Raw genomic sequence first — 23,471 nt, 5'->3', positions numbered from 1 at the left:
ACCTACCTCACAAGAGACACAAAGCACAATCTCTTCAAAAAGAGCAACTCGTAAAATACTGTTTAAATTCTATTGGCACAAAAACATTCAGGGAACCCAGTAGCCCTTTGTGTTCTTTCGAGAATATATAGTCTTCAGTGCATATAAGAATACTACTTTTTTAAGCTATTCCAGTTTGAAATGTAGAGTCCTTTTCAAGAATAAATTACCATGTTTGCTTGTTTCTGTCGGCTTCCAATTTAGAATTCACTTGCAAAATATACCCGTGTGTTGCTACGGGTGAATACTAAATTATACAATTCGTTATGTATATTTTATGCTACTTTTTTTACAATTAAAGGTGTAAAAGATTCGGTATGTATATTTTTGCCATTTTTTTTACAATTGTGCATTGCTAGGTTGTTTTGGATGAACAATATCGTGCTACGATGATTACATCATAGATTAGTACAATTCATATATGTATCTTAACTACTACTATTGGTTAAGTGAAATTAATTTAAACTTGTCTCCCATCAGCTATTAATTTAAACTTTCTTAAACAGAATCTAACTGAAGTTTTTTAAGCCACTTTTTTTATTGTAAAGATTAGTTTTTCTATGTGTGAGATCACTTAAAGTAAAAGCACCGGATACGTGAAACTCGGCGGACGGACTCCTGTCCATCCACTTTCATGGTGATTTTTATCCACACGCAACACACCTTCAGGCTCGAGCTATTCAGCCTCACGCGTCCCTGCAGGGTCATGTTCGACCTAAGTTCTTGGAATATAAGTTCTTGGAATATGAACGCAGGGCAGATAGCTCGTACAATGAATTGTCTATTTGGCCATCTCCAAGTTACTTAATGTATGCACACGACTATGATCAGGGATAAAGATCTTTGTACATTATTTTGTTGCTTCTTGATTCTTAATACAAAAGAGATCACATATAAATAAGATGAAAATAATTACAATATTTCTTAAGAGCCATGAATACATTAATATATATCCCACCTGCATAGATATATTATAATTTAATAACTCGCAAAAAATATAAACCGAAAATAAAATTTGCAAGGCCTCTACTCTCTCCAAAGTACAAGTACTATCACTATAGAAATATTAAAAATAGTGGGAAGATAGAAGTAGATGAATAAACCAGACACCCCACAAAAAAATCGTTCCTTATCTCTTCTGGTCATGTGAAGAGACGCCAATGATCATAGTCGTTCCTGTCAAACGCCACAAGATGGTTTACACTTATTTTTCGTCAAAAAGAAACACACGATAAGATGGGTGAGGGTTCTTGCTATTCTGAGGAGAGGCAGATTTTGATGTAGATTAATCATAATCATAAGGGAAGATTTGACAGAGATTAAAATGTGGAGCGGCGCATTGCGTTTGAATCTCCTCTTCAAGGCATCTTGGTCCGCTCACTTTTTGATGGAACCGATTGAAATTGTAATGCATTGATATCCATATCCATTTTATGCATGATTCTCTGATAGCCGGACACGCATACTCTAATTATTTCCTCTTGACTCTGGTCATCACACTTTTTTTTCTTTTAATCTTTAGGTTTTTTTTGCTTCTTCCCTATTCACACATTGCACACCTGAGCTTTATGTCGTTTCTAGTAGCCAAATAATAAATAATATCCATCGGCGAGACCGATTTTCTCCTTACGGGCATCTGCCTAAAATACCATGTATGGATTCAGTATGGATTCAGGCTGTCTCCAACAGGAGATCTATTTGGGAACCCAAATCTAAAATGGGTCTTCAACACAATACCTATAGCTTCCAACAAAGTACCCATACAGAAGACCCACTTTGGGTATCAGGAGAGGCATAACCCAAATTTGGGTATCCTATCTCTTCGAAACCCATTTGCAGAGAGCGTTGTCTTTTAGGTCTTGTTGTTGGACAAGACTAAAAATAGGTATGGAACCTTTTACCTGTAGCGCTACCCAAATGATAAATGGATCTTATGTTTTAGGTGACGATTGTTGGAGATAGTCTTAATAGTTTAGAAAAAAAAATACCATGCAAGCATGTGAAAACAATACTTGCACGGTACATCCAAGTGGACATGCATAGGGAGAGAAAATTTTATATATGTATATTAGGATTAAGATTCTTATTTAGTTTACTCATAATATGAGAGATCTATTCGGATTCCCGTTTCTATTCAATTTATTCAGATTCAGAGAGATCTATTTGTTCTAACTATTTAGGGTCATATGAGTCTAGATGGAAGAAACTCTCGACTATCGGAAGTTAGAGGTAGGTGGTCGAGAAAAATGGATGGATAAGGAATCACTTTTATGTTTCTAGGCCAGCTAAAAAAATGAACCAAACAACAGTAGAATTTTTTATTCCCGTGCATTGCAATGGGACATAAAAACTAACAAAAGTTTATAGTAAATGAGGATGATAAGAAGAGTATATCTATACCTATCTTGTCTTATTGGTTTTTTGTCCTCTCCCTAGCTAATGGAGAGTTTGTCCTGTGTAGACTTATATGATCTATGTTCGTACGATTTAGAATAGCTCGCATCTAGTGATGACTGTTGATAGAGTCCGGTTCTAAATAACATGCACTCATCACTTTTGCTCATATAAATTAGAACAACTCACATCTAGTAATTGTACCGAGTCCGATTCTAGTATGTGTTATATTTCACTGCAATATATATGAGCATGTTTGTTAATCTATCTATACCTACCTAATATAATATTAAATAGCTAAAATTCCTGCTTTTTTTGCTGTCCTTCTTCTAATTAACTTTGTGACTAAAAATGCTACATGTTTGTGTTGTCCATATCTATAGTCTAAATCGACTTTAAATTCCAAATTAAATAAAACAGGTAATAAATCGAATTAGTGCTGGGGAGTCCGTTTTCATTTGGTTTCTACTTTCCCGTTCACAGTTTTTATCTACTACTTCAGCTTTGTTTAGATGTGAAATTTTTTTGGATTTCGCTACTGTATCACTTTTCGTTTGTTTGTGGTAAATATTGTCTAATCATAGACTAACTAGGGTTAAAAGATTTGTCTCGTGATTTATAGAAAAACTGTGTAATTAGTTTTTATTTTTGTCTATATTTAATGCTTCATGCATATGTCGCAAGATTCGATGTGACGGGAAATCTTGAAAACTTTTTGGTTTTTGGGTGAACTAAGGCCCTATTTAGTTCACAACCCAAAAAATTTACATCCATCCCATCGAATCTTTAGGCACATGCATAGAACATTAAATGTAGATAAAAAACTAATTATACAGTTTGGTTGAAAACCGCGAGACGAATCTTTTAAGCCTAATTAGTCTATGATTAGCCTTAAGTGCTACAGTAACCCATATGTGCTAATAACAGATTAGTTATACTTAATAGATTTGTCAGTTTTCAGACGAGTTATGTAAATTGTTTTTTATTAGTTTCTAAAAGCCCCTCCCGACATCCTTCCGACATATCCGATGTGACACCCAACAAATTTTCATCTCCAATCTAAGGCCTTGTTTAGTTCCAAAAAATTTTGAGAAATCGACACTGTAACACTTTCATTTGTATTTGACAAATATTGTTTAATCTTGGACTAACTAGGTTCAAAAGATTTGTTTCGTCAATTCCGACCAAACTGTGCAATTAGTTTTTATTTTTGTCTATATTTAATACTCCATGTATACGTCTAAAGATTCGATGTAACGGGAAATTAAAAAATTTTGCAAAATTTTTTAGAACTAAACAAGGCCTAAACAGGGCCTAAACAAAGCCTTCGTGTACGTGTTTTTATTTCCGTTCGCGTAAACATGTGGTTTTCAATTTCCGTGTCTGTGACCTTTTCATTTTTTTGCCTTGGCCCGTCCGTTTCTTTTTCTTTTTTTTTGGCCTCCTCAACCGTTCAACGGCTGCTCTTTGTTTCTCATGCAATGGTGCTTCAGTCCGTGCTGCAGTTCAATTGGCCCGGCACAATGTCTGTTTAAAAATTGGATTCCGTATTGTGCTAGCTGCCTATTCTAATTCGTAACAGGATAGATTATTAAATAAACTCTTCATTGTTTGGTAGCTATATAGGAAGATAAATAAAAAAAATTTTAGACCAAAAAATTAGCTAAAATTTTGGTATAAATATAGATATACAAATTCGCCTGAGGCTTGGTTCAGTTCGCGATTTTTTTTGGATTTCGCTACTGTAACACTTTCGTTGGTTTGTGGTAAATATTGTCCAATCATAAACTAAGTAGGTTGAAAAGATTTATCTCGCGATTTACACATAAACTATGTAATTAATTTTTATTTTTATCTATATTTAATGCTTCATGCTATGCCGTAAGATTTGATGTGACTGATAATCTTAAAAAATTTTATGAACTAAACAAGGCCTGAGCTATATCTACACTTCACCAACGTTTCATCATCATCATCCTATCATCCTAAACCTCAGAAACCGGCAATGGAGGCCTCCTCCTCCTCCTACGCTTCCGCCCCTGCAGCGCTCCTCCCGCTGCTGGCTGCCCCGCCGCGCTTCCTCCACCTCCCTCTCCGCCGTCCCTCTGCTCGCCGCAACGGCTTCGCGATTTGGGGTGGGGGTGGCCTTTTGCTCCAGCCGCCGCTGCTGGGCCCCGGTTCCCGCGCCCGCTGTAGGACAACCTGCTGCGCGTCGAGCCCCGAGCAGGCGGAAGTGCTGCTGGGCGGGGCCTCGCTCGTTAGCTTGGCGGCGGTCGCTCTTCTCACCACTCTGCAGCTGATATGGTTGCGGTGGCGCAGTGCGAGGCAAGGGGATTTCCCGGAGGTGAACTTGTAGTGGCGATTTCGTGGATTAATGCTTTTTGCACAATTATTTAGTTAATGTTACATAGTGTGGAGTCAGAGTTGCTTCAATTGATTTTTCAACATAGAATGCTGTTTTCTGCCTTTTAAACTCTTCCCCTTTCCTTTTTTTTTTAGAATTGTGCTAACGTAACATTGCATCAGTTTTTGAGCATTACATTATATTATAGAAACTATTTGCTAACTTGGATCGATCTTCTAATTTGGCAGATTGTACATGAACATGGCAAAATTATTGTAAATAAGACCCTTGGTGCATCAAAAGCAATGTATGACAGTAATTGGGCAACACAGCTAACTCAGGATAGTCACTGGCTTTCAGAGCCTTTTGTTTCTGGAAGAGTAACTGTTGATGAAATGCATGGCAAGGCTGGTAACTTTCCTTGTGCAAACTCTGTACATAAAGAAACACAGGCTTATTCTATAATTACACCATGGATATCTATGGATACACCGTTATATATTTCTAGACCTGAAGAAGTTAGTTGCTCAACTTCAACTGCAAATAGTTCCATCAATAAGGATACAAGTCTTTCTGTGATGCCACACTCTGTATCACAAGGGCAAGATAAATCCAAGTGTTTATCTAACAGAACAGGCCGGGTAGCTGGGCTTCCATATCAGTTTTTATCCCTTTCAGGACAAAAGAAAGAGGCACAAAATAGTCAAGGTCATAATGATAAGCAAATGGATACCAATACCAAGGATGCTAATTTAGTTGGATGCCCTCAGAGTGATCAAGAGGAACATCTTGATTTTACATCCCTTTCGTCCTTTGAAAGAGTAGAAGAAGATCATCTTAATTTTGTTCCCCAGGCCAGCTACTGCAATTTACTTGAACCTGGCAAAGTGATTGAATTCACCAACTCTAATGCAAGGAGCTCTTATTTGCCAGCAGGTTTTACTTTTGAATTTTCTTCTTGGTACTGAGTCTGCTGAAATAATTTATTTATTTTTTGTATCTCCTCTGGAATGATGTTGGCCCATTTCTTCTGAAGCATACTCTATATTCAGGACGCTTTGCTCCAGTTGCATGCTTAAGGGAAGTTCGAGTGAGTAAACAAGTGAAAGCTGTGAAGGGCCATGATGGTGGCTGGAACATTTCTAACATACTAAACAAGGAGAATCTGGATAACTTCGCTCCAGTAAAGAGAGGGGGATTGAAGGGCACAAAGGAGACGTTAGATTACTTGAGGATATACAATAGTTTTTTAATTGATGGAAGGTGACATATTTTATGGATAATCATTGTGACACTTTTGTGCCTGGAGCTCCAGTTAACTCTACACAGTGTTAATTTCTGATGATGCAAGTTTTCTGGTTTAAACATCCATTTGATATTTTCAGGTTGAAGGACTGCATGGATTTGTTAGAAAGCATGGAACAAAATGGACTGCTTGATATGAAGAAGGTAAATCACCTTTTTTGATAATTTGATATTTTTATATTTTTTTTATTGTCATGAGTTTTACAATTGGCCCTTTGTAACAGATAAAAGTATATATATCAATTCTAAGATTCTCTAATTCTAATCCTGCACTATGGAACTGTCTAATATTCATCCTTCAACCATTGATTCTGGAACAAATAATCCCCTGAACCTAAATCATCTTGATTATGTGACATGGCAACAGGTCAGTTCCAATGGAAGAAACTCAATTAGGAACATGTTTAGAACCACATGCCAGGCTATTTTTCATCTCTTTTCTCTTTCTTGTCTTTTTACCTTCATCTCTTTTTCTCTGTGCGCTTGAGCTAAGTGTCGTCGTGATTGAGACTTGTCTTGGTTCTGCCTATTTGGTTGCTGCCAGCTTGCCACTACCTACTGAGCTCAGTGGTGGCAGCTTATTAGGCTCTGGCGAGTGCTATTGTGTTGCTTTCTCTTGAGCAAAGGGTTCAGCCTTGGGGATACCAGGTGTGATGCTTACCATTTGGGATGGGGGCTCAGGTTTGGTGATCTCTGTGAAGTTGAACCACCATGCCTGGTTTGGGGAGGTCCCATTCTCGTGTGAAGGAAATAGGAGCTCCAGATCTTCGTTGGGTTGCGTATCTATTTTGTTGGTTCCCAGAATCCATGATCTGGAGCATCCTGGTGATGGAGTTTTACTTGCCTTTCATGACGAAGAGGACGGAGAAATGATGGAGGTAGGAGTAGACATTTGATGGTGACCACTGTCTACCAAGATGCCATGTTCAGCAATTTAGTGCCTACTAGGACAGTACAACGTCCAAAACTAGGCTCCTTTTTGCCTGTGTAGGGTGGAAGGGTGGGGGGCTCATGGTCAAAATGACACAACTTCAAAGAGTGGAGGGGATGATTTACTCTTTTTCCTATAAATGTCTTCAAACTCCTAATTTCCATTTGTTTTTAGATACACCATGCCAGCTTTTTCAGAATGTGTAAGAAGCAAAGAGCTGTCTTGGAAGCTCTTCGCTTTTGCAGATTGATTGGCAACCCCAAAATAAGTACCTTCAATATGCTTTTGTCGGTGTGTGCTAGTTCACTAGATTTTGACGGTAATTGCTCTAACCTTGAAGTTTTAGCATTTCTTGTCAGATGTGCCAGAGTTGGCATGGAAGCATGGAACATGACCAAATGTTTTTACTTTTATATAGGAGCGCTCCAAGTTATGGAGCTCCTAAAGGAAGCTGGACTAAAACCTGATTGTAAACTTTACACAACGCTGATATCAACTTGCGCAAAGTGTGGAAAAGTTGATGCCATGTTTGAGGTAACTAAACCACATAGTTAGATACAGGTGATTTCCTTTTAAAATTTAGTAATAGACACACTATATTTATATTTCAGGTATTTCATGAGATGGTTGGTGCTGGTATAGAGCCAAATGTTAACACGTACAGTGCATTAATTGATGGTTGTGCTAGAGCTGGGCAAGTGGCTAAAGCATTTGGTGCTTATGGGATTATGAGTTCAAAGGTGATACTGTTTTGTCTGATGGATTTGATGTTAGATGTGCTCGTTTCACTTTGGCTATAAATGTTACTGAAGCTATAACAGTCTATAACCCTTTATAAGGGTTTCATACTTGTTAAACTTACTGGGCCGTACCTGCAGTAGAAGGTGAAGCCAGATCGAGTTGTCTTCAATGCTTTGATCAGTGCTTGTGGTGAATCTGGAGCTGTGGCTCGGGCATTTGATGTTTTATCAGAAATGACAGCAGAATCCTCAGAATCTAAAGGATCCAAACCAATCATTCCTGATCATGTTACTGTTGGAGCGCTGATGAAAACATGTATTCAGGCGTGCCAGGTTCTTTACAGATTAAACTTTGCTTTGAAAATGCAAAATGGGAAAAGTAGTATATGTTTCTTCTTAATATAATGATACGCAGCTCTCCTGCGTGTTCAAGAAAAAAAGTATATGTATCCAGAATCAAATTGGCTTCATCTTGTTCCTATAGGCTGATAGAGCTCGTGAGGTGTACAAAATGCTTCAGGAGTATAATATAAAGGGTACCCCAGAAGTTTACACAATCGCATTAAGAAGCTGTAGCTTGACTGGCGATTTAGGGTTTGCACTGAAGATATATGAAGATATGAACAAGATTGGAGTAAAAGCTGATGAGGTGCTATTTGTTGCTGATAACCATAAAGTATGAAAAAACTAATGTGCTCTCTTTGTCTTATTTATTTTTTTTCGTGAACTACAGATGTTTTTGAGTGCTCTAGTTGATGTAGCTGGCCATGCTAGGAGGGCGGATGCTGCCTTTGAAATAATGAAAGATGCAAGAGCAAAAGGTTTACTCGTTGGAACAATTGCATACAGTTCGTTAATGGGAGCTTGCTGTAATGTAAGTTGTGTATACTGTTGCATGAAAGCACATCTAGGATTTTAACTGTGGCATGCATGTTGTTCAATAACTCTATATTTGTGTAAGTAATGTATATCTTGCATAGGTAACTCTGTCTTGTTACGTGCATGTTACATTCCTTTTCCCCCCCTTCCTAATTCACTGATAGAATATTCCTTTTAGCACATCATGATTTGAGGACTGCTGTTTCAGGCGGAGGACTGGAAGAAGGCACTGCAGCTATACGAGGAGATCAAGTCTATTAAATTGACCCCATCAGTTTCAATGATGAATGCTTTGATCACCTCTCTGTGTATGTCTAAATTTCTCTTATGTAAACAAATCACCAGGCACCAGTGTGTTGGTTGGGGTTAGCCTAGCCCTAGCTTGCCTAAGAAAAGGAGTGGGTCCTTAGTTGATTTGACCTCACATAGGCAGTAGCCTAGCTTCTAGCCACCACCAGTTTAGAAGGCCGGCTATACCAAATTTTAAGCATTTATACCTAATATATCTTTCAGTTATCTAAAAAAGCTGATGTGACAAATTAGGCACCGTTCGGTTCATATGGAACCTTGCCCAGGAACTGTTCCTAGCAGGAATGCTAGTCTAATTTATATAATCTTTGATGGGCTAGAACTATTCCCAGGCAGAAATCCTCTAAACGAACGAGCCCTTAGTAGAGATATGAAAGTGGCATCACAAACTTACACCCTATCTAGTGAAAATTCGCTATACATAACTGCTAAACTCTGTGAGTTTTCCCTGACCTAAGTGTGGCTTCATTAAAGTTTAAGGATATACTGAGTTAGTTTTTGTTAGGAAGAATGACCTTACACCCATCCATTGAGTCTAGGGTTCCGCTATATACAAGTATGGGCCAAAATGGGCCATAAGGCCTACATGGGCCAGAAAGAGAGAAGACAGAAAAGCACATATATCTGTACATATTAACACCCCCCTCAAACTAAGGTGGCTGAGAATAATCTAAGTCAGACACATTTAGTTTGAGTATATGAAATTGGTGTTGAGCTCGAGTTTGGGTCTTGGTGAAGAAATCTGCAAGCTGAAGTTAGGTGTACTGAAGATCAATAGTAGATTGTTGGTAATGGGAGCATAGAAAGGAGGCATCAACACAATGTGCTGAGCTCATGCTTGACAGGATTGTAAAGATACAATATCCAGTAATGGGAAGACGATCAACATGATCACTGGCCCAAGTAGCATCAGAATAAGCATGAAGCATCATGAAGCATCGGCTTACTAGATGCAGCATAAAAGAGTTGTCTTTGAGATTGTCCCCGCAAATATCGTAGAACACGAAGCAAATGAGCATAGTGAATTGTAGTGGGTGCACTGACAAATTGAATGAGAGTGAATTGCATAGGCAATGTCTGGTCTGGTAGCAGTGAGATAGACAAGACTACCAACATCCTCAAGAGGAAGACCATCCGTGGGCTTCAGGGGAAGATTAAGCTCCATAGGGGTGGCGGCAGTCTGAGTGTCGATGAGACCAGTGTTGGCCAGGTAAACACAAATGGATCTCAGATTCATATTGGTAAGGCCAGGGGGCAGCTTGGCCCTAGGCTGCTTGTTGGAATTGAAATGCAATGGCTTAGTCCTTACAATACTCTGACCTTGCTTGGCAAAGGGCCTCTACTTTTCTACCTGCTCTAGCATATCCGAGCATATTCCTAATGCTAGGCTTTAGCAGCCAAAAATAACAAGACAGTGCACTACAAGCGAGAACACTAGGCTTAACTCTCAATTCTCCCCCTAAGCCTTGGAGGTGATCTGCTGTAGCCCAATCCTCCCCCTAACTATCAATTCTCTACTTTCTACACATACATCAGAGTGTACAAGAGCAAAAGGTTGAGTAGTTTTCGAATCGCTAGAGGGATAAGGGAGTTGAATCTGTTTTCCTAGCTTACAACCAGTACACTCAAAAGAGGATCAATGAATACATGACCGAGAACACCCTGCTTGACTAAGGTAAACAAGCGTGATCCACAGAAATGACCCAAACGATGATGCCATTGGGTAAAAGTAGCAGTAACAAAAGCTGATGATGCTGTGGAGGAAGATGATGGCGATGCAAGGGACGGCAAACGAAGATGATCAAGGATGTAGAGGCCGGGCAAGCACCTATGACGATGCCCAGTACCAAGAAGAGCTCGGGTTCGGCGGTCCTAAATAAAGCAAGAGGTATCATCAAACCCAATAACACAATTCAGATCAGCAAGTTGATCAACATAAATCAGATTCATGGAAAGTTTAGGCACAAGAGAGACATCAGACAGTAAACAGAGAGGTAGCAAGATGGCCCTGATGAGTAACTGTGCAAAAGTTACCATCAGCTGTTTGAACACTTCGAGTATCAGTGATAGGATGACAAGAATCCAAATGAGAGGAATTGGAAGTCATGTGAAAACAAGCTCGACAATCCAACACCCAACAAGTAGTATCTGAGTGTGATGTAGAAGACAAGGAGCTGGCTGACATGTATCCACTGAATGGAGCAGAGGGTATGCTGCTATTGCTGGAGTCCTTGTGGAGCGGAGCTGCTGTTTGAATGCTGTCAGAAGAAGTTGCAGCTGTCCCATGCTGCGAGGTAGCACACTTAGCTTTCATTTCAGCCAGGAGGTGTGGGTACTTCTTGAAACACCGCACATCAGGATGATTTGTCCTGCCACAGTGGCTGCAAGGAGTCTTGGCTGGGGCTGCAGCTTGAACAGACGGGAGGAACAGCGAGCACTGATTGCTGAGACAAAGGTGAATTTGCAGCAATAGTCCCTGAGATGTGTCTCCTCAGCAATCAAAGTGTACAGTGCCTCAGACAGAGTTGGAAGAGTAGGTGTAGAGAGGTAATACACCGCACACCCTTGGGGGGGTGGCCTTTCATATATATAGCCGAGAAGGCTTGGAGTACAAGTAAGCCAATAAGGCTTGGAGTACAAGTAATGTATGTACAAACAAGTCAGGCTATACATATCTATCTCTAATAGTAGGCCTCCCAAGATGCTGAACATGGATGGGTTCAAACTCAGATCGCAGACCCATCACAAAGTCAAACATAGTATTTTCATGATCATACTCTCTGGAAGTGCAAGAGATGGCACAATCCTTGCATAAGGAAGAGGGCTTGGGTTTGGGCACCATGGAGGCAAACTGACTTGATAACTTAGTGAAAGCAATGTAATACTCCTCCACTGACATGTCCTGCTGCTGCTGAAGATAGTGAAGATTTTGACGAATTGAAAAGTGGAGAGCTGAGCTGCTTTGTTGGTAGCAAGCTTTCAAGTGATCCCACATTTCCTTCACCGTACTGTGATCCTCAAGACATGAGCGAATGTTCAACTCAATGTTCATGCCGATAGCAGCCATCACACAGTCATCGCCAAGTCGCGAAGCTTTGACCGCTTTATCGTTAGCATTAGTTGAGGCTGCAGGTGCATCCTCAGTAAAATGTGAGGCATGACCACAAGCTTGCAGCAGCATTTTGAGAGGGAAAGCCCATTCTCAATAATTTTAACCATTGAGCTTTACATCCAGGGGAGGCAAGCCAAAAGAAAAGGCCGTAGGCATGGAGGATGACGCAGCACCACTATGAAATGTAGCTGGCTGCGCCATGGTAGAGGCTGGAGGTGGAGAACGGACCGGCACAGCAGATCGGCAAAATCAGCAAAGCAGCACGAACAGCAGCAGAGCAACAAAGAGGAGGAGGAGAGCAGCAGCAGAGCAGCACAGACAGCAGCATAGCACGGAGAGGAGGAGCACCACTTGCTGCAGGACGCAGAGGAAGGGCGAAGGAGAGCCGCACCAGAGAGCCACCTCAATTGACGACGCAGAGGAGTGCGGCCCCTACCCACCAAAAGGAGGAGCAAGCAGCAGAGGGACAAAAAGGGCGACCTTGAGGAGGGGCACGTAAGGAAGGTTGATGCTGCTGGATGAGGTCAGTCACTGACATCAATCAGTGCACGGGTGTCAGCTGCAGGGAGGCTGGGAGAACCTAGCTTTGATACCATGTTAGGAAGAATGACCTCACATCCATCCATTGAGTCTAAGGTTCGAGAGTATACAAGTATGGGCCAAAATGAGTCATAAGGCCTACATGGGCCAGAAAGAGAGAAGACAGAAAAACACATATATCTGTACACATTAACAGTTTTCAAGTTCAGTTGTTCGAGTCACGAATTTAGGAGAATCCATGGGATTTACATTGCATGAACACGCATAATGGCTGCTTATCCTTTTCATTTGAATCGTGTCCTTTATGTGTGCAAATTATGATGTTTCCATGCTTTTTATTGATTATGAAATGAATCTACAGGTGATGGTGATCAGGTCTTAAAGGCTGTTGATATCCTTAATGAGATGAACAGATTAGGGGTCCATCCAAATGAGATAACATACTCAGTCTTATTTGTTGCTTGCGAAAGGTAATAATTCTGAGCATGAGCTTCACCTTTCAATTTAATTTATTGTGTTCTTCAGATACTAACAACTGACATATAGAAATGGTGAAGCACAACTAGGTTTGGATTTGTTTGAACAATTAAAAATGGATGGCATTGGTATCAATCCCACCATTATTGGTTCTCTTACTGGTAAGGTTGTTTCCCCGCCTTTTGATGTTATATTATAGGAGAACTTGCATTTTTTTTGGGGTTTCTTCAACCTACTTATTTGCCCTTTTTATTTTGTGTACGTCTACCATGAGTCTTTATATTTGTTGTGCTCCAGATTTTTACTGCGTAGCCTAGCTGTCACCTAGGCAACCAAGCGCTAAAAAAACCTGGGCATCCCCGTTGCCATGACCAAAAATCAGCAAAATGTGAGAGGAGGGAAGGCAGAAGAGACAGGGGATGAACTGGATGAGGACTGGGAAGGCCAAGCACTCGTCTCTTCTCCCATCCCCATCGGCTCAAGACGCTATAGCCATCACAAACTTCTGCATCCTCAGACATCTTGGAGGGGCAGCAGCCAGCAGCAGTTAGAAACTCTTGATCTGTGATCTGCAGACGACTGCAGGGGATCTGGAACAGGGGCGGCATCAGCAGTGAGCAAAGGGAGGGGGAGGGATGGAGATAAGAGTCACACGGAGAGGGTCAGTGGCTGTGGTGCTGGAATGCTTGTTAGCTTGTTAATGGTTTCGAGAGGGCTACGGGTAGCAGGTAGGTCAGACAACATGCCATTAAGGATATATGGGCTGGCTGGTGGACTGGGCCTTTCTTAGTGGTTTGTCCTTTTATTTTCCTTTCTTGGGGCTGGCCTATTAGGAGCCCAGGGCTACAAATAAGTATTGGAAGCCCCAGCCAACCAGCCACCCTACCCAGCCCTTACGAAGCTGACACGTGCTCAGGTGGGGACCCCTGAACACCCAAACGATCGGATGCATAAAATCCTACGTCAGGCTACACAGAAAGGTTTTATCGCAACAATGCATAAAATCTAGTAGTTGCATGAACTAAAATCAATTTGTTACTGCATAAAAACCTTTCCACAATCTAGATATTACGCTTGACAGCAGCTGACACTCACTAACACATACCTACATGCGTGCGTCCACTCTAATCTCTTCTATTTTTTCATGACAATTTCTCAACGAAACATCTGATTCAAAAACGGTTTTCACCATTGAACTCGTGGCATTTTTGTGCACCATTCAATATCTATTGTGAATATATATATTTTTTTAAAAAAATTAAAATTAATAATTTTGAGAATTATGAGACAGAATTTTATGCATCTGTCTACGAATAGATCTTGTGAACGAGAAACATGGAGACAACCTCATGTTTTTCAAAATTTAAAATTTGAATCATGACACGTAATGTCCGATTAGATGCATAGAATCACTAGTAAAAATGCGTAGAAAAGTTTTTGACGATGTTGAATAGAAATTATTGGTTGGATGAATAGAATTTAATTTTGTTACCGTGTCTTCTTCAAAATTGGAAATTTGATGCTGGCACGTGATGACCAATTAGGTGCATAGAATCAATAGTCAAAATGCGCATAAAGGTTTGTAGTACCACGTTGCATACAAATTAGTGCTTGAATGAATAAAAATTAATTTTGTTGCTGCGTAGAAACCTCTCCACAAGATGCACCTAACACAACCATGATTTTCTGTAACATGATGCTTCCTGCTATGGGGGCCTATTACAACCAACACCATTACTACCCATACCCACAGCATGCTTTTCACCAGGGTATGTTTATATTTAATAAAGCAACAATGTATAGAAACCTATGTTTATATTTAATAAAGCAACAATGTATAGAAACCTTACACCATGCTTCCCTCTAGGGGGATGAAACATACAAAACACTACACACTAGATGTGAACTATCCATAATGTTTCTAACTCACAACATGCATAGACACTCAGTCAACCAAATATTAAAACCCAACAAAGGTTACATAGAAACCAATAGTTTTGCTTATGTCACCCAAGCATATGATGGGTGTTAGCCTTGTGCTAAGCCCAATTATCCTGCATATTTACTTTTAGTAGTTTTACTTTTACAATGTAGGTTTCTTGGTAGCCAAGTTGATCATGGTGCCTTGAGAACCAAGTAGCTAGAGCATCTTCTACTTTATGGTTGTTAGAATATTCAGGTTTAGTTGGGAGCTGTCTGGCTATATAAGCAGCAGCCATCCCCTTGTATCCCTAAGTCATTAGAGTTTTGTTTCAATACAATCCAAGCGGCATCCTTGCCAAGCTGCCTTCTGGCAGCAAGAAATACCTGTGTTCATGTCTGTGAAACCAACAATTGGTATCTAGAGTCAGGTTAGGAGAGTCCTTTATCCATGTCCACCTCCAGGCAGCGAGCCTTGAGAGCAGCAGCCGCCGCCGCCAACGCCAACCCAGGAGGAAGCGGAGATGTGGTGAACCCGGGCACCAACTGTGCCTAGCGCTTGGCCGCGGAAGAGGCCGTAGCCGCGCAGACGATGGAAGCGGCCCAGGCGGCGGCCAACACAACCGTGGCACTGCGCTTGGAGATGGAGCGAGAGCCCCGGGCACCTAAGAGGAGCCTGGATCCACGCCGCAGGGGCCGTTGCGGGTCTCTAGTGATCCAGACGGTGTACAAGGATGGTGGCATGGGGACTCCTTGGCCGATGCTGAGGAAATCAAACTACCATGAGTGGAGCACACTCATGAGTCTCAAGATGCAGGCGCACCAGCTCTGGGACACCCTTGAGTACGGTGATCTCCCGTACCACGACGATCGGCGCGCGCTAGAGGCCTTCATCGCCGGAGTTCCGCCGGAGATGTAGGTGTCGCTCGCGGACAAGCTCTCCGCCAAGGAGGCGTGGGACTCCATCGCCGCGGCAAGCATCGGCGTCGACCGTGTTCGCTGCGCCACGCTGCAGCGACTGTGCAAGGAGTGGAAAGCCTCACCTTTCGCCTAGGAGAGCAGATCGAGGACTTCGCCCTCTGCCTCACCTTGCTAAAGCAGCAGATGGTCCTACACGGCGAGAGGAACCTCAACGAGGAGCGGGCGGTCGAGAAGCTTCTTCGAGCTACGCCCAAGAAGTACACCTAGCTCAAGATCGCCATCGAGACGCTGCTCGACTCCCAGGACCTCAACATCGAGGAGGTCATTGGGAGGTTGAAGACGGTGGACGATCTGGATGACGAGTCTGCACACGTGGCTTCCCCCAACAGGCTCTGTACCGCGCCGAGAAGCCCTTGGAGCTCGTCCACGGCGACTTGTGCGGTCTAGTGACACCGGCGACTCTAGGTGGCCGATGCTACTTCTCATGGTCGATGACGCGTCACACTTCATGTGGGTCGCCCTTCTGGCCACCAAGGATGCCGCTGCCGATGCCATCAAGAAGATCAAGGTGGAAGCAGAGGAGAGTGGCCACATGTTGAAGGTGCTGCGCACCAACAATGGTGGAGAGTTCATCGTCATCGAGTTTGCAGACTACTGCGCCGGTGAAGGTGTGCAGCGCCACTTCTTTGCACCACATTCATAGCAGCAAAACGGCGTGGTGGAACGCCGGAACCAGACCGTGGTCGCCACTACGCGCGCACTGCTCAAGTAGAGGAGAATGCCGACCAAGTATTGGGGGGAGGCGGTGTTGACTGACATACACCTGCTCAACCGCTCTCCGATTAAGAGCTTGCAGGGCAAGACCCCCTACGAAGCCTGGCATGGTTGCGAACCATCGGTGAGCTACCTCAAGGTGTTCAGCTGCATCGCCTACGCCAAGGATCTAGGCCAGCTACGAAAGCTGGACGACCGCAGCAAGCTCGGTGTCTTCATCAGCTACGCGGAAGGGGATAAGGCCTACCGGATCCTCGATCCAGTGATGCAGCGGGTGAAGGTGAGTTGCGATGTGGAGTACGAGGAAGGGCGGGGATGGGATTGGTCCACCCCGGGCGCAGGGAGCTCAGCTGCAGCACGGAGCAAGTTCACTGTCAAGTACTAGACGCCTGGAGATCAAGAACGGGCACAAAGTGCTCCCTCGCCGGCAATTCCAGCTCCGGGGGAGTTCGAGCAGAGTGCGGCCGAAGGGCGACCCACATGAAGCGCGACGCGTCGTCGACCATGAGAAGGAAGTAGCATCGGCCACCTGGAGTCGCCGGTGTCACTGGACCGCACAAGTCGTCGTGGATGAGCTCCAGGGGCTTCTCGACGCGGTACAAAGCCTGCTGGTGGAAGGCACCGCAGCGCAACTTGGTGACGACCCAGGTGTCTACTCGGGCACCGTCGCCACCCTGCTACTCCTGCGTCACTAGCGACTCCGTTGACTGTAGCTGGGGACGGTGGCCATGTGGAGTTCGCCACTCCGCTCGAGGACGATGAAGACTGCCTCGACGCCTACCACGACGATGATGAGCCACTGCGATACTGCACGGTGGGCAACATCCTCGGTGACGCATTCACACCATAGCCGCCTCCGCGCCTCTTCATCGAGCTCCATCTAACGCACGCCGGAGAACTGGCCAGCTTCGCCAAAGCCAAAGAAGACCCAACCTGGCGAGCTGCCATGGAGCAGGAACTCGCTTCAGTGGAGCAGAACCACACCAGGGAACTGGTGCACCTCCCGCATGGTCATCGTCCCATCTCATTGAAGTGGGTCTTTAAGCTCACAAAGAACAAGCTGGGCGCGGTGATCAAGCACAAGGCGAGGCTTGTAGTGCGGGATTTCGTCCAGCAAGAGGGGATCGACTATGGCGATGCCTTTGCTCTGGTAGCGCGCATGGAGTTGGTCTGGGTCCTCGCGCTGGCGGCTCAGGAAGGGCGTCCACCATATGGATGTCAAATCAGCCTTCCTCAACGACAACCTCAAGGAAGGGGTGTACGTGCAGCAACCACCTGGCTACGCCTTTGCCGGAGAAGAAAAGAAGGTCTACAAGCTTCGCAAAGCTCTCTATGGCCTGCAGCAAGCTCCGCGCGCATGGAACGCGAAGCTGGATGCGACACTCAAGAAAATGGGCTTCCAGCAGAGCGCCCATGAAGCAGCGATGTATCGGCGGGGCAGTGGGCGCACTGTCCTGCTTGTCGGCGTCTACGTCGACGATCTGATCATCACCGGCGCCGGAGGAGAGCTGGAGGCGTTCAAGACACAGATGAAGCAAACTTTCGACATGAGTGATCTCGGCCTCCTCAGCTTCTATCTTGGCGTCGAGGTGCACCAGGACGCCACCAGGATCACATTTCGGCAAACCCACTACGCCAGAGGATCCTGGAGCTCGGGGGCATGGATGGTTGCAATACAGCCCACACTCCGATAGAGGAACGACTTCGACTCAGCAGGCACAACACTGCTGCTGAAGTCGACCCCTCGCACTATCGGCGCCTCATCGGAAGCCTACGCTACCTGGTGCACACCCGCCCTGATCTGGCGTTTGCCGTCGGCTATGTCAGCCAGTTCATGGAGCGGCCCACAGTGGAACATCAAGGTGCAGTCAAGCGTATCCTGCGCTACATCGCCGACATGCTCGACTTTGGCCTGCACTTCACCAAGGCTCCTGGCAGCGCCCGCTTCATTGGCTACACCGACAGCGACCTCGCTGGCGACATTGACACGGGCAGAAGCACGGGCGGAGTCCTCTTCTTCCTCGGCAATTGCTTGGTCAGCTGGCATTCCATCAAGCAGAAGGTGGTGGCACTCTCTAGCTGTGAAGCTGAGTACATTGCTGCCTCCACTGCTGCTACTCAGGCATTGTGTCTGTCAAGGCTGCTAGCTGAGCTCCTCGGCAGGCATGTTGAGGTGGTGGAGCTAAAGGTGGACAGCAAATCAGCACTTGCTCTGGCCAAGAATCGAGTCCTCCATGAGAGAAGCAAGCACATTAGGATTAAGTATCACTTCATCCGCAACTGTCTGGAAGATGGAAGCATCAAGGCTGAGCACATCCCTACTACTGATCAGCTCGCCAACATCCTGACCAAGTCTCTGGGCAAGGCCAAGTTTGAAGAGATGAGAGGCAGAATTGGCTTGCAGTAGATCAACCCCAAGGCAGACAAAGGCTAAGGGGGAGAATTGATGGGTGTTAGCCTTGTGCTAAGCCTAGTTATCCTGCATATTTACTTTTACTAGTATTTACTTTTACAATGTAGGTTCCTTGGCAGCCAAGTTGATCATGGTGCCTTGAGAACCAAGTAGCTAGAGCATCTTCTACTTTATGGTTGTTAGAATATGTCAGGATCAGTTGGGAGCTGTCTGGCTATATAAGCAGCAGCCATCCCCTTGTATCCCTAAGTCATTAGAATTCTATTTCAATACAATCCAAGCAGCATCCTTGCCAAGCTGCCCTCTGGCAGCAAGAAATACCTGTGTCTATGTCTATGAAACCAACCACATATAAACACAAAATATGAAAAACTAACTTTTTACATTAACCATCAACTATATCAAAGATCACACTACGCCACCGTCACAAGCCAAGGAAGTTGTGGACGTTGCAAGTCATGTCCTATGATGTCCGAGCCACCATTGACCTCACACCAAATAGAGGAATCCTTCCAACCATCCTACACCATAGCAAAAGCATAAAAACATGTTTGAGCAGGCATGGAAACCTTACGGTGGCAAAGAAAGGTATAGAAACATGTTTTAGTTCGTGTGAAAACCTTACAGCTACAAGAAACACATATAAACATGTCTTAGTAGGCACAAAACAATGTAAAACACCCAATGAAATCCTGCCCTGTGGGTGATTATTTTATCCAAAATTGTGACAACCCTAACTTAAACCATTATTGTCACTTTGGGGATGTATAAATAATAGAGGAACAACACATAAAACCCAAAATAATCTCCCTTCTAGGGGATTATTGTACCATCATCGCGACGGCCCCAACCCAAACAATGTATAGAATTGTGTATCAGCAAAGTAAGAATAATGTAGAAGTGTACAGATAATTGTTGCAAGAATGCAAGTGTTCTAACAATGCATAGAAAGAAGCCAACAATAACTTATACAAATATGCTTTAATAATGTATAGAAATGTACTCCAATATTGCATAGAAATTTGTTTCAGTATATATAAAAAAAGCATAAATAACTAACGATTTGCAGTGAAAGATTGTTGCATGACGATGTCCTGAACACAACGCCTTTCTACCATTGTTGAACGATCCTCAGTGTTGTCGTCAAGGAGGACATCCTTGAGACTGCAGCGATGGCCTCCTTGGCCTAGACAGTGAACGATACAAGTCTTTGTTCTAACCAGGTCAGATAATGTACTCCGATAATGCATAGAAATATGGTTCGATAATGATTGAAATGTGCTCTAATAATACATAGAAATTTGTTTCAACAATGTATAAAAAGAAGCATGAATAATTAACGATCATTATTTGTCTAGTATTTTTAGAAACCAGCATTGACCATCATAAATAAATATTTTATTTAGTCAGATTGCCAAATCATAATTAGTATGCATAGAAACTTATGTATGCAGGCACAAAAAACAATGTCGCTAAATGGACACATCAATATTACATAGAAAACCATGCTTGCTGAAGACGTGGGGAGGGCGCCGTTGCTAGAGATGCGGGATGGGGACCATGGTCGCTGAGGAAGAGCCGTTGCTGCCATTGCTGGAGATGTTGGGGAAGGGGTCAGGGGCTTGGCGCTCGTGGCCTGGGAGTGCTTGAAGACATGACACTGCTGCATCATAATTGAAGATGTGTATGAAACATAGAAATTTATCAAATAATCATGGAAAATCAATTTCTGAACGAGGCATGTGTCACATCGTCTCGAGCTCTCGGCTTCCTGCATCGTGGTTGGAGCTGTCGCCAACGTCGGTGAAGAAGTGATCGGCGTAGATTAGATTTTGCGTCTCCATGGTTGTGGCGGTGAAGCTGTTGAAGTTGGTGATCTAACCGACGGTGAACGTGAGGTTGTCCGCCACGGCCACAAAATCAGGGTTGATGACTATCTGGTTCGCCTGGAAAGCTGTACGCACACCCCCTACCTGGCACGCCACTGTCGACGAAATATGGTCGACAGTTTAACTAGGGGTATGCTTAAGGTAGTAGATTGTCGGCAGACAGGTGTGCAAGCTACGAACTAGATAGTGACGCAAGACAAAGACAAAGATTTTATCCAGGTACGTACGCCGTGTGGGCGTAATACCTATGTCCTACATCTGATTGTATTGCTCTGCATACGAGAGATGATATGAGATGTATATGACCTGTCCTCTAGGGGACCGTTGCCCCTCCTTATATACTGTGAAGGGACAGAGTTATAAGTAAAATATCTTATTTGGTACAATATCTTCTTGTAGCATTGCGGTGCACACCGACCAGCGTCGTGCGCCACACGTCTTCATCTTATGGGCTCGGCCACCTCTGATGGTGCGGTCCATGTTGAGCCATGAGGGTATAGGGATTTATACCCCCATAGAGGTGGAGGTGGAGGACTCTTTTATGTGTAGATATCACATGAGGTGGAATGGAGGATGATTGTGCAGAAACATCACCTCCAGATGAATTAGTAGGAAAACATAGAAAGGATGTGGACTCGGTGGGGGAATATGAAGGTTAGTAGAAGGGTTGTAAAAGAAACGGCAATCCTCAACAAAACTCACATCATGAGAGATACATATATGATGAGAGGTAGGATCATAACACCGATAACCCTTATGCTCACGATTATACCCCAGAAAGACACCCATCAGATTGAGCGGTCAATTTAGTCCACTCACGAGGTGGAAGCAAAACATAGCATGTACATCCGAAGACTTGAAGATGGTCTGTGGAGAAGAATTTGGAAAACCTAGGCTCCCCCGCGCTGTATGATTTTCATCTGGTTAGTGGTTCATAACCGGTGGGTTTGGACAGCTGATCGCCTAGCAAGGAGGAATCTACCCCATCTAGAGTCCTGTCCCCTATGTGATCAAGTGGATGAAACAATAAACCATTTGCTAGTGGGCTGTGTCTTTGCTCGACAAGTTTGGACCCTGATTTTGCAACAGTTGGGGCTGCTGCAGTTGGCACCACAGCCTACTATGTCTCATTTCTCGGGGTGGTGGAAGAGATTGATTGCAGCTGTCCCCAAGGAAGTGTGTAAAGGACTCAACTCCTTGATAACTTTGGTCGCATGGGAGATCTAGAAGCATCGCAACTCTTGTGTCTTTGACAACAAGAGGCCAAGTGTTCAGGAAGTCATTAGGGTTGTTAGCTTGGAGGGAGGACTCTGGTGCTCGGCTGGAGCCTCCAAACTCCATGAGCTTGTTCTCAGGTCGCTGCCTACTGGAGCTTAAAGCTTGGATGCATTTGGTCGCTTCTACATTTTTGTGGTGCGTCTGTAACTTAGTGTACAAGATGTGGTGTGTGTGAGTTGGGTCTTTTAAACCCGTTAACATTTTTCTACCTTAATGAAATAACGTGCAGCTCTCCTATGCTGTTCGAGAAAAAAAACCATGTTACTAACCTTGAAAATTGTAAGATATATTCTGCTGTCCCCATACTCTTCTCTTCCTAATCAGGTCAAAGACAGGTAGATAGTTCAGCTCATGGCTGTCCAAGTCTTTGTTCCTGTAGCTTGGTTGGCAATAGGCCATACCTATGTACCTGTAGAAGTACACCAGCTGTATGGCTGGTACTAGAGTAGATGATGGCTGATTTCAGCCTTGTACCCTAGGAGTATGTAGTAGGTAGAATTGTACCTTAGAAGGTACATGTATTGGTGTATATAAACTAGCTCAATGCAATGGAAGAGGCAGCCAGTTTTGCCATATATTCAGGGTTTCAGTTTCAGTTCAAGCCTGAAACTGTGTGTGCTGTGTGTGTGTGCCGAAAGAGCTCAAGGATCTTCTTCTACCTTGGAGCAGGGAAGAGGGAGAGGGGAGGAGAGCAGGTGCTGCTCACCTAGGTGCAGAGTTCTTGTGCCAACACGTGGTATCAAAGCCGTACAAGCTGTAGCTCTGACCGGCAATGGCAGAGAATGCGGCCCAAAACGGTGGCCAGGAGGGCGGTGAACGCCAGCTCCAGTCGGTGCCGCCGCAGGTCGAGGTGCGCGTGGTCAGGGAGTCTGGCGGCAACAGCTCCTGGCCCATGCTCACCCGCACCAACTACGGTGAGTGGGCGGTGCAGATGAAGTGGAAGCTGTGGGCGCAGAAGTGGTGGCGCGGTGGAGGAAGATGACCAGAGCGAAGATGCCCAGGTGGGGGTCATGGAGGTGCTCATGGCCTCCACTCCGGCGGAGTACCACGAGGCGCTGGGCGCCAAGGAGACCGAGAAGCAACCTGGGAGTTGCTGGAGTCCCTGCGCGTCGGCTCAGATCGAGCCAAGCGGGCGAGGATTCAGCAGCTGCGCCGGGAGCTCAATGCATCCGGTTCAAGTCCGGTGAGTCGGAGGAGGACTTCACC

The 23,471-nt window shown here is 44.2% G+C and overlaps 1 protein-coding gene across 5 annotated transcripts in view; it reads left to right on the top strand.

The window, feature by feature from the left end:
• The window catches only part of LOC8155282 (pentatricopeptide repeat-containing protein MRL1, chloroplastic), a 33,875-nt gene continuing 14,810 nt past the window's right edge, over positions 4,407 to 23,471 (top strand). For 3 of the 5 annotated variants that reach the window (XR_002451288.1, XM_021456816.1, XM_021456819.1), the window contains exons 1-13: positions 4,407 to 4,777; positions 5,026 to 5,713; positions 5,830 to 6,040; positions 6,163 to 6,226; positions 7,188 to 7,332; positions 7,432 to 7,547; positions 7,625 to 7,753; positions 7,895 to 8,086; positions 8,238 to 8,402; positions 8,487 to 8,627; positions 8,841 to 8,940; positions 12,955 to 13,063; positions 13,140 to 13,231. Coding sequence is in view for 4 of the 5 variants with exons in the window: in XM_021456816.1 (XP_021312491.1) it covers positions 4,439 to 4,777; positions 5,026 to 5,713; positions 5,830 to 6,040; positions 6,163 to 6,226; positions 7,188 to 7,332; positions 7,432 to 7,547; positions 7,625 to 7,753; positions 7,895 to 8,086; positions 8,238 to 8,402; positions 8,487 to 8,627; positions 8,841 to 8,940; positions 12,955 to 13,063; positions 13,140 to 13,231 (2,491 nt within the window). In the remaining variant the exon portion in view is untranslated. Of the gene's footprint in view, positions 4,778 to 5,025; positions 5,739 to 5,813; positions 6,041 to 6,162; positions 6,227 to 7,187; positions 7,333 to 7,431; positions 7,548 to 7,624; positions 7,754 to 7,894; positions 8,087 to 8,237; positions 8,403 to 8,486; positions 8,628 to 8,840; positions 8,941 to 12,954; positions 13,064 to 13,139; positions 13,232 to 23,471 lie in introns of those variants that run through there. The other 2 variants (XM_021456832.1, XM_021456827.1) reach the window with 2 other exon arrangements.

The sequence above is a fragment of the Sorghum bicolor genome, chromosome 1 (genome assembly GCF_000003195.3).
Source record: "Sorghum bicolor cultivar BTx623 chromosome 1, Sorghum_bicolor_NCBIv3, whole genome shotgun sequence".
Lineage (NCBI taxonomy): Eukaryota > Viridiplantae > Streptophyta > Magnoliopsida > Poales > Poaceae > Sorghum > Sorghum bicolor.
The sequence above is the reverse complement of the archived record's forward strand: the minus strand, read 5'-3'. Positions and strand labels throughout refer to the sequence as shown.